At 39.1% G+C, this 11,131-nt stretch overlaps 1 protein-coding gene across 4 annotated transcripts in view; it reads right to left on the bottom strand.

Moving 5' to 3' along the window:
• LOC102195462 (rho GTPase-activating protein 26) overlaps positions 1-11,131 on the bottom strand; it is an 88,723-nt gene that overhangs the window by 16,211 nt on the left and 61,381 nt on the right. For all 4 annotated transcript variants that reach the window (XM_005727787.2, XM_005727785.2, XM_005727786.2 and 1 more), the window contains exons 18-21: positions 10,910-11,015; positions 9,132-9,291; positions 8,193-8,331; positions 7,349-7,532 (exon numbers count right to left, since the gene is read on the bottom strand). In XM_005727787.2, the coding sequence (XP_005727844.1) occupies positions 7,349-7,532; positions 8,193-8,331; positions 9,132-9,291; positions 10,910-11,015 (589 nt within the window). The remainder of the gene's footprint in view (positions 1-7,348; positions 7,533-8,192; positions 8,332-9,131; positions 9,292-10,909; positions 11,016-11,131) is intronic.

The following is an 11,131-nucleotide window of genomic DNA, read 5'->3' as shown; positions in this document are numbered from 1 at the left end:
ATAAAGGTTTCTTCAGCCAGGACACGCGAGGGCGTGATATCCCATACTTATGTGTTGTACCGAGTGAATCGACTGAAAGGGAACTGGCATGTAAATTAAGCCAGCAGAGTCACAAAGAACCAGAACACCCACTGTTGTGCATTCACAGCACTGAAAACACAGCCATGCTGCTGTGCATCATCCCCTACGTCGACGTTTATTTTGGGCTTTCTTTTGGAAGCCTTTGCTTCTTCTTACTTGTGTTACTCATAAAAGCTAAATACTAAAAAAAAAAGTGGTATATTTATACACCTATTTCTAAACTGAATTTTTCCTGGGAGTCTTATTTGCAGGTCTTCTTATTCTTAATAGCACAAGCAATTTGCCTCAATTGTTTAAAAAGATTTCAAACTGATTCTTGAGCTACTTCTGATTGCTTCAATCACCAGGAATCCAACAAGTGAACACATTTAACTGGCCTTTAAAATACTCAATTTGCCCCCATAATCAGTGATAATTTATTAGAAGAATGGAGGTAAAAGGACATATTATAGCCAACAGTGCCAACATAGTAGCATTTGATATGTTATAGTGGATTCAAAAGGTAGCCAGAAAGTACAGGAAATCTGAGTAGAATTTTCTATTTGTGAAATACTTTGAGAGGTAATTTTAAATTCTGTGAAGATTTTTTTTACCATACCAAACAGAAGAAGTAATTTGAATGAACAGTGAGGTGAAAAATTCTATATATCCTTCCACTAAAAATGGTAAAAAGAGAGAAACTCTAATAAATGGGCTGCTGTAAAGATATGGCTTCTTTATTATTTTATTTTAACAATCTGCACCTGCCTAGCAAAAGCAGACTGTACTCTTTTTCTTCCAGTGTCAGATCAATCCCCTCATTCATTTATATAACATCACATTGGTGAGTCAGAGGATTATTATTTTTTCCTCTTATCTCCCTCTCTGCACAGCGTCAACAGATTCATAGTCGGCTCTATTCTATATTATAACAGCCTTTCCCTTTTTTTGATGATGTAACATATGGTTGCTATGGTGACGTAGCTATATTTAAGAGTTAGTTTTGTGATGTTTTGTTTCAGGGACCCTGTGACAGACTGGCAACCTGTCCAGGGAAACTGAATGAGCTGAGGATGGATGGATGTTTTAGGGACACTACAATAAAAGCATCAGTAAAATAGCTTTTAGATCAGTAACTCAGTGCACACAGAACAAGACAAACACACATAAACAAAGATGATAAGTGATACATATATCTTTGTTGACCTTAGAAACATCTAGAAACAGTTTCACCCCCTTCATAATTATTTTGGAGCTCTTCTTACACCATCAGTATTTGGCAACTCCAGAGTGAGAGAAGTACGAGTTGGAAGATCAATCTTGCAACTTCTAACTTCTAACTTGTTAATTTACTTTAGAAAATAAATTATTAGAAAGTCAAACTATATCAACTTGATGTTAACTCTGAACTCTGGTAAATAAACTAGTAACAGGACAGGAAGTGAGATCATTTGGTTTAAATAAGCTCAAAAAGGCACTTTGATATTATCACCGTGGCTTTATCAGGATCAGCAGAGTCACAGTAACTGATCCACCCTTTTCTACTTTATTCTCCACTCAGAGATCAATCAACATTAAAAAAAAAATCAATCAGTGTGGACAGCACCCTTTAACTGTCACTAATCACAGATCACTGTGATAGACACGGCAAGAGGGGACCAACTTCTATGTCAGTAAAACTATGCAAGGATACATTTTGAGAATTAACAATGCAATTATAAATAATCTGAATATTTCATGGTGAATCTCGTGTTTATTTTGCAACGAATATGACCTGTAGTCATTGAATCAGCTGCCTGATTCTTTTTCTTTTGTTTTTAAAGTGGACTTCATGCTGCTGAGTCACAACACCACCATGTAGTGTTTGCCTCTGCAGATGTGAGAGCGACAAATACAGTTTACAGCCTTAAACAAGAATTTATAGTTTAAGAAATAAATCAGATTGACCCCAGAATTGCCTGCAAATGTTGAGTCTGGACTCAAAACACAAGGGTGCAAAAAGCTCTGAGAACATTTTAGCAATGAGAATCATAAATTTTACTTACTTCTTTTGTCACAGAGCCCAGCATGTACGCAAGGTTAAAGTAGTGCCGAGAAAAGTGAGAGGCTGGTTTTTACTTATACTACATGTCCATTTTTACTGATGGTGGCATGAATTCATCCCTTATTAGAGCTCTGAAGTAATCAGTGTAATATCTGTAATATCCTGAGAGCAGGAAGGAGAAAAAATATTTATATAAACAAGCTGTTTATCAATAAAAGCAGCCAAAGCAGACACATGTAATCTGGTAATGCATGTGTGTAAAAGGGTGTTATGCTGTTAGGAGGGAGTATCTTGATGACAGCCTGTCTACAAATCCTTAATGGATGTTTTTCTTCTTCCTCTCATTGATGGCACGTGAGAGTGTTTTTTTCACTCTCTCTATACTAATCAATCTCCACTAAACAATTATTTTTTTGCTTTGCTTTCTTTTCATTAAAAATAAAAAAACAGCACGATAAATACAAAACAATTCACTGACTTTCACAAAGAGACAAGAGCAGAGCAGAGCAGGAGGTTTTTGGCATTTACATTTTCACCTTAGAACATCAGGTCCAGGCCACCGTCGACCTCGTAGATTTGACCCAACTCAGACCCCAGTGCATTGCAGACTGACATCTCTTTTAGGTTTGCCTCTAGACATAGTCAAAGGTTTGCAGGTTTGTAAAAAGCACCTGACAAATAGTAGTAGGGAATAGGAGAACAGACAGAGCTAACGATGTCAACCGGTTGCTCTGTAGCTCTGCGCATATGATGAGGTCGCTGAGGCTGGTTTTTCCTGCCAATTTGTGATGTGGCTCTGGGAGAATATGAAATGATGATCCGAGCTGGGATCAGAGTCAGTTACACATATCTATCTTTGCTAGTTCAGTCCAGCAGCTTAGGAAAGACTCTTTTCCCCAAGGTGTAGTGTATTCACTCTGGCTGAAAATCCCTCAACAGTTAAATCGAAAATCCTCTAATGTGTGTCTGTTCACACTGAGCTGGTAGAGTTTTGATTCCATGCAGGTGATTTTTTTCTTTTCTTTCTCGATTGTAGGAATTTTAAAGGCCTTATTTTCAGAGGATGGGCAGGCATGAAAGCAGGGAGACAGCAAATGACACCCAAACCTCAAACCAAGGACCCTGCAGTAACCTTTGGCATATACACCAAAAAGCAGAAGTAAATAAAGCAAAGTAAATTAAGCAAGTTCGAATTTACCTTTAACATGCTTGGAGACATACAGTGCAAACAGAAAGGGACAAAGTATAAAAAACAATTACATCAAACATACGGTTCTGCCCAAGCACAAGTATAAGGGGATAAAAGGAAAAAACATAAGGATAGCAGGCTTTGAACATATAATTGCATACACCATTAGGTGCTCTATCATAGCTCACAGGTTGTTCACTACAGTCATTAAATGCTTCTTCCTTGTGACTCATAAAGCAAAGAGTTTCCAAAAAAGCCCTTTTCTCTGTCGGCTGTTCTCTGTATTCTTCAGAGCATCTCTTAAAGCACCTGTTCCTGCTGTGCATTCTTATTTCATATATCACGAATAACACTTCTCTAGACATCCTAATGTGGACCCTGGGCTCAGTTTAAAAAAAAAATCCCAAATACATTTATTATTACACCTGGAATATAAAGTATGTGTTTTCTATGAATTGTGTGCACAAATCACTCAAATTATTAAACGATGAAAAATGTAAGTTGTGACTTTTTGTATGCATAAACTTTTTTTATCCGTTAGCTTTCTCTCCATCAAGCAGAGCAGCAGTTGCATGGAGCCCATTAAATTTCAATTGTATCACTACAGCATACGGGCATACATCTTTTGTTTTATGTTGTACACACAATATAGAGTATACTGTCTATATACAGCCATTGGCTTTCGTTTGGAAAAAAAAATGCTTTCAGTAATATTAGTATTAAAGATCAAATGATGATTTTTTTTATTTATTTTGTTTTTTTACTGATTGATCTATTGTGATTAGTAAAGATAGCATTTAAGCCAAATATAAGCATACCATAAGAAACAGGAAAATACTTCAAATACATCATAAGGATGGCTCCAAACGACCGCATACTCAGTGAATACCTCAGGCAGCAGAAACCCAAGACAGAAGAGGATAAGGAGGATCCATCATGGAAGGATAGACCCCTATCTGTACCACCAGCAGACCGAGGAAGTGGCTGACCTCCAGAAGTCCTACCAGTGGCTGGACAAAGCTGGACTGAAAGAGGCAGTAATCATGGCAGCACAGGAACAAGCTCTGGGCTGGGGTCTATCACATCAGGCAAGCCCTCAGGTGCAGGCTGTGTAAAGATGGCCCCGAGACAATCCAGCACATAACAGCAGGGTGTAAGATGTTAGCTGGCAGGGCATACATGGAACTCCATAACCAAGTGGCCGGCATAGTGTACAGAAACATCTGTGGCGAGTATGGCCTGGAAGTCCTGAGGTCAAAATGGAAGGGTGGTGAAAAATGACCGAGATACGATCCTGTGGGACGTCCAGATAAAGAGAGACAAAACGGTGATGGCTATCCAACCAGACATAGTGGTGGTAGACAAACAGAGGAAGACGGCCGTAGTGATCGATGTAACAGTTCTGAATGACAGCAACATCAAGAAGAAGGAAGCTGCAGAAGTACCAAGGGGTCAGAGAAGATGTGGAGGGTGAAGGTAACAGTGGTGTTGAGTCTGTGTTTCCACAGGCCCCGCTAGTTTAGAGACTTATTCCTCAAGAAGAACGAAAACAAGACAGAACATCTTCAACCGGTCTTTTACTCGCTAACGAGGGAGAGCTTTGGTCAGAACCAGGCAGTGGAGCAATGCTCCTCACCTGTCTCTAGCCCAAATCCTTCAAAGAGCAGCTCCCCTCGTAGCCTTTTTATTGACATGACAGTTACAATACACATCACAGCACAAGCACCTCCCACCGTAAACCCCCCCAATGGTTCTAAGACAACCCATATGGAAAAGATATATATAAAATCTTATAAAGTTTTTATCTGTCTTGTATGAAACCTGTATGAAAAGCATACAAGAGTGAAAACACATATAAGATCCCTTGAAAAATTATATAATGAAACTTGTATGTTTTGTATACTTACTAAAAAAATATATGAAAGTAATGAGAAAGTGGCCACTTTCATGAGTAAATCATATATGTTTTTACTATTTCTTTTCCATATGGGAAGGCACTATGTGTGTGTGTATGTGTGTGCAAGAACTCGTGTGTGTGTGTGTGTGTGTCATGGGGGTGCGTTTGTGTGTACCTCCTGCTCACCAAAAGGGTCATAAAAGCAGGAAGCTTCCAACAAAAGAAACAGATCTTTCAGATAAGATGTATCTACAATAAAACCTCCCCCAGCACAGAGCGGCTGGAGAGGTGGTCAGGATCAAAGGAATCTCTTTTTAATCCTACTGCTTGAACTGAGACTTTACAAATTTAAGAAACACAATGACAACATTCAACAATTTGACTTGACAAGTGGTCCCAGTGGTAATAGAAGCACTAGGTACAGTGACTCCCAAGCTAGGCAAGTGGCTCCAGTGAATCCCAGGAACAACATCATCAACAAGGGCAGGAGGTATGTTCCTGTTCTGCTACAGTCCACAGCCATACTCAAGTAATCAGCAGCCAAAAGTATTTTTGTTGTTTGATGAAGGAAACCTTACAGTACTGATCGCCGTTCATTTCTAACATTAATCAAAGTTCAGATTGAAGATGCAAAATTGACACAGAACTCACACAAATAACAAAGTTAATAAACAAAGGCTGGGTGGAACAGTAGCATGCTGTTGAGAAAATTAAAAAATGAATTCCAAGCTGTGGGAGGTAATAAAGGAGAATGAGTGGCAGTATCAGTGGAAGAGAAGGAGAAACAATTATTGGTGACAGACTGGGCCTGCAGTCTTTATAACTAGGTGCATGTTAACAACAAACACCATAAAATAATATCAGGATGACAGACAGAAGATATTGTTTGTGTTCCTGTACATTTGTGTGTCAGACCATATGCCTGGCCAACCTTTGTCTCTGTGAGTTCCAGATTTAACGTTTACATAAAAACATGGTTATTTTCAGCAGGAGACAGGTTCAGTCAGCCCTGTGATAATATTTTTATCTCAGCTGGTTTCAGTTCTTAAACTGTCAATCAGACAAGATAATCTGACAAGCGAACACACTGTGAGAGGTAAATCTGAGACACTTATTACCATACCAACTTTTTAATGCCATACATTGAGTTTTAAACTAAAAGTGCACTGAAAAAAACCAAAGTCACAATCTTTTAGAAGTTGGATTTAAGGTGCATCGACTCCACGTGGGACATGTCATCTGCTGCATGTCACCCTCTCGTCAGTGAAGAAAGGGGTTTATGACTGGATGTACGTTTGCCACTTTTGTCATGCTGCTTTGCAACAGATCATGAAAGAAAGAAAAAAACTCAGCTTTTGCACAGCATGACAAATATCAAGTACCATTTATGCTTTTTCATTGCATCAAAACCTGCTTGGCTAGATTATGCAGCAGCTATTTTTACATTTTATTCATTCAGGAGAAGCAGACAGCTGCAGAACTTCACCAGAATCTTTTGGGATTTAACCAGCCAGTCAAAAGTATACTTCACTAAGCTCCTGGCAACCATAGATGGAGATGTATACTGATATACAAATATGTAGCACAGTGTTTCATCAGTGTGATTGAAAACAGTTCACATAGTGTATATATTTTTTAGTTTGTATGTATATTTGAAGTTAAATGTTTTCATATTTGTGCACAGAGCTTTATCTGCTGTACCTCATATATTAATATGTTCAAAATACCCTTTAAAAAACCATTAGACTGCTAAGTTATCTTTACTACCTTAATTTTCTTCTTAAAATTCTTGTTGATTTTATGTAAATCACCAACTCATAGATGCTTTCAGTGAACAAAACAAGTCCATCACAGCTGTCACAGGGCGAGAGGCTGCGTACACCCAGGTCGCTCACATCTACTGCCGATTTAGAATCATCAGTTAGCCTGAGAAGCATGCTTTTAGACTGTGGGATTGAGCCAGAGTCCCTTATGAAAGATGCACACTCCACACAGAAACGTCCCAGCTCTCCAGTGCATTCGAATCAAGGACACTCTTGCTGTGAGGTGACAGTGCACTGTGCCATTTTAATGTTTAAATCGAGTGCACGTATTTATGCTGGTGCATCTGTTAGAAACTACTTGGGTTAACCTTATTTCGTAATGCTGTCCTACTCACAGTGATGTGGGCCGGTTCTGCCGGCTGTCCTGCTCGCCATCATTGCTTGTCAGGCTGTGTCTCGGGGTTCGACCTTGGCTGCTGCTGCTGCTACTGCTGCTGCTGCTGTTACAGTTAGCAGACGAGGACACCGAGTGTTGCAGGTCAGCAGCTGTGGCGTTGCCAACACTGTTCCTTTTCTCACCTGTAAGAGTAAATGTGTGAGTGGTGCATTCCTTGGGGCTTTCTCATTTCATAAAAATGGTTTGAACTATTTAGAAAAACTGGCAACCACTCTCATCTGAGATTTTTAGTAGATGCACTTATGGTATTAGTTTGAAAATCCTACGTTGACTCGTTCCTGGGTTATCATATTCACAAACTCTGGTGTCAAAGCCACCTGTCCTTCCGCTCACCTGGCGGTGTGACGAAAATACTCCAACAGCCTTTTACAGCTGAGAGGTAAAAACCTTGCATTCTTATTTAGTGTAACAGATTACTGACCTTTAGGGGTCACTTTTTTTGTTTTTCACCAAGGCTTTTAATAGGGAGCCCCCCCTTACAGCATTATTTTGGGTGCTTTATTCAAGAGTACGAAAGATCATTATGAGGTTTACTTATCAAAGCTGTTAGCAAGGAAAATTCCACTGCAATCCTGCATGTCTGACAAACTTCCTCCCTTTAATAGGTGGCTGAAGGAATTAGGAATTGTTCTGTTTGTTGTTCGGTTTGTTTGGTATACCTGTGTTGTCTATGTTTTAATGCAAACAAACAGATGCTTTTAAAAAAAACCAAAAATTAAATAAAGAAATCCTACAAAAAATAAAAATAAATCATTTGCATGAGGTCATGTCCTTCAGTTTACCCTTGTGAGAATGTGTCGGGGTGTGGAAAAGCGTGAGTGGCCTTTCGCTGCAGGAAGGAGTTTTGCTGTCTGTGCTCCTCCTCCTGGGCGTTTTCAGCTGCGTGTTGGACAAAGAAGAATTCGGCATGTCCCTGAATATCTGCACAAACAAGACAATCAGAATTAAATACAAACTAAGAAACAGCACAGTGCATAAATATGTAAATAGTGCTTTGGCAAATTTAAATTTGATTCCAGTGATATAAAAGCAAACAATAATTCACCGCCCTTGCCCATTATGTTGAGGACAGACATTAATTCATTTGTGAGCAGAAGCATTACACTGAATATTAGTTCCTGGATTTTTTTTATTTTGCAGCAGAGCTTCAACCATTGCAATTACAGAACACTGCAACAAAGCTGCTTGCAGCTGCGTGTGAAACATCTTTTAAATGAGAGTAATTACACATGTAGAGATTTAACAACAGGGGACATTGCTGGGTCTAGTCTGAGATTTGTGGCAGTGATCATGGCATTACTGAAATTTCCTTCCACTTTAAGTACAGTCAGGAAAGTAAAATCCCCACGACGTGATAAAAATAAACACAGGCAGTAATTTTTTTTTTACCTCCGCCTTCCTCGAACCGATTACATAAGTCTATTAGTTTTCAAATATGCTTTTTAGTTTGTTATTGCATGCTGTGTTAATCGCCTGTGACACTGTACATGCTTCTTCACTATGGTGAGACAAGCGTGTTAAAGATTTTTGCTTTCTTTTACTATATTTTCACACATTCCAGTAGATACAGCAGTAGTCTGGGAAAGTCAAAAGACTGAGGAGTGCCAACTTGAGCTGTGTGTGTTTGTCTATGTGTCTGTATAAATACACAATGTCTGTGTAACGGGTGCATTTAATCTCTCTGCAGTTATGCTACTCATTAAGGTTATGCATCATCTTACCCTCTCATGGTGCTCTATGAGGATCTCCACAACAATGTTCTGGAATTTAATGTCCATGATGGCTGCAACAGTCTCCTCCTGTGGGCGGAGCAGAGTTGGTCCAAAGACTACACCCAGATTGGCAATGGTCATGAGGTTTTGTTGATGGTGACTGGCCACACTATTAAGGTTACACAAAGAAAAGGGCGACACAGTAAATCCAAATTAGAAACGTGGAACTTGACACGATTTGAAGCTACAGTTCCTGACAGTTTTTTTCTTACATTAACAAAGTCTCACATGACGCATCACTCACATAATTATTACCTAAATATACAGCCTCACTTATTTTACCCATTTTCAGGAGAAGCAACTCTTATTTTTTTTTCTCCTGTGTATAATAACAGAAATAACACTAACATATATGAATAAACAAACAGACAAAAGAAACAAATGAACAGGAGGAGCCTGCAGAGACTTTATAGAGCTTACAGGAAAAGCAAATGTGTTTTCACTGCATTCAGATCACAATCCTGATTTCAAAAGCTGCCAAACAACACAGGTTACAAAAAAAAAAGAAAAAAAAAGAAAAGAAAAGAAACTCATATAAAATGTAAGAGCTCAGTCAAGATAGATCGGCGCATTGCCTAAGCAGTCCAAAAAAATGACATTAAAGCAGGAAAATCATAATGAGGGAGAATATGTTAAACCTGATTGTGACATAATAATACATTTGGCTTACACTTACGCTCTCATTAAATCTCAACCATTACAAACCTCATTGTGTACACTGAACAATGCAATAAATCTTAAATCATACATGAACAAAATGACACAGAGAGCTGAGCTACAGTGTGATCCAGCCTCTACCTATAAGCCTGTGATGATAATAGCTATTGGCAGCTGTAATCCACTAAACCCAGGTAACATGTCCTCGGAACTCTCTGCAAATGCGTTCACCTACATGTGGTTTAAATGCGGCTTATGTCCTCATTACCACAGATTGTATCATGCTGTTGCTGTTGAAGAAAAGCCAGATAAAGCCATGGGGGCTTAGATGCGGGTTTACACTGAAAACACAAAGCAAGTTGGGTGCTTTGGAGAAATAAGTAGACTTAAGCTAGCGGTATCATGCTAGCTCTGCTTATGTGTTACAGCAACTTGCAGAATGTGACCTGCAGAAAGACAATGGGTTTTATTCACAATTTCTCTCACCTGTACAATACAAAGCACCACTGCATGTGTACAGTACAGCAGCATCTAAAGCATTGAAGCAAAAGTCTAAATTGTGACAAGGGGTTTTACTAGGTGGGTGAACTTAAAGTCGAGCGCTAATCTTGCTGGGAAAGTCGGGATTGGCATCAGAAACAAGTAAAGTTTAAAATTACATTACATAAAAAAATATATGTGCAATTTCTTAACCTTTTAACCACTTTTAATCCAATTGTAAACTAGACACTGAGAATAAGGTCTGATTAACTCTTCTTGGTACTGACAGAAATACCTGCATCCGGCCACTAGCCCGTCTTTCTTTTTAAAGGCCCAAGTCCAGAAATAGATTTCGCCTAGTGGTTAGCGGATGGGTTTCTATTTTCAGTACACACAGCATTAGTGCATGTGGTCAACAGATTACGCTGAGCATTAATTCTTTTGGACAGCAATTAAGCAAAGAAGCATTATAGCAATTTAAATGGAGTCGCTAATGCTCATAACACTACACAGTGTTAAACTGCTTTAGAAATGAACAGCGTATAATGCAGTTACACCTCTTGTCCCATGTGTGCAATTTTTCCACTTACTTGGCCAGGTGCTTCACCAGCAGCTCCAGCATCTGTCTGTTCTTCTCTGGTAGCCGGTGCACTAGCGCGTGGACCTCTGTTACTCTAGCCTCTGGATTGTCCATCTCTGGATAGAGACACATATTAAGACTTGAGAGATTCAAGTGTGTCGCTGATTATTATATCTTTATTGACACAAACAAGCACATACAAAGCCATCAAACAGGTAATTTTGCAACCATG

The sequence above is a fragment of the Pundamilia nyererei genome, unplaced genomic scaffold (genome assembly GCF_000239375.1).
Source record: "Pundamilia nyererei isolate P.nyererei 1_Seehausen unplaced genomic scaffold, PunNye1.0 scaffold00026, whole genome shotgun sequence".
NCBI classification, from domain to species: Eukaryota; Metazoa; Chordata; class Actinopteri; order Cichliformes; family Cichlidae; genus Pundamilia; species Pundamilia nyererei.
This window is presented reverse-complemented; position numbering and strand designations above follow the sequence as displayed.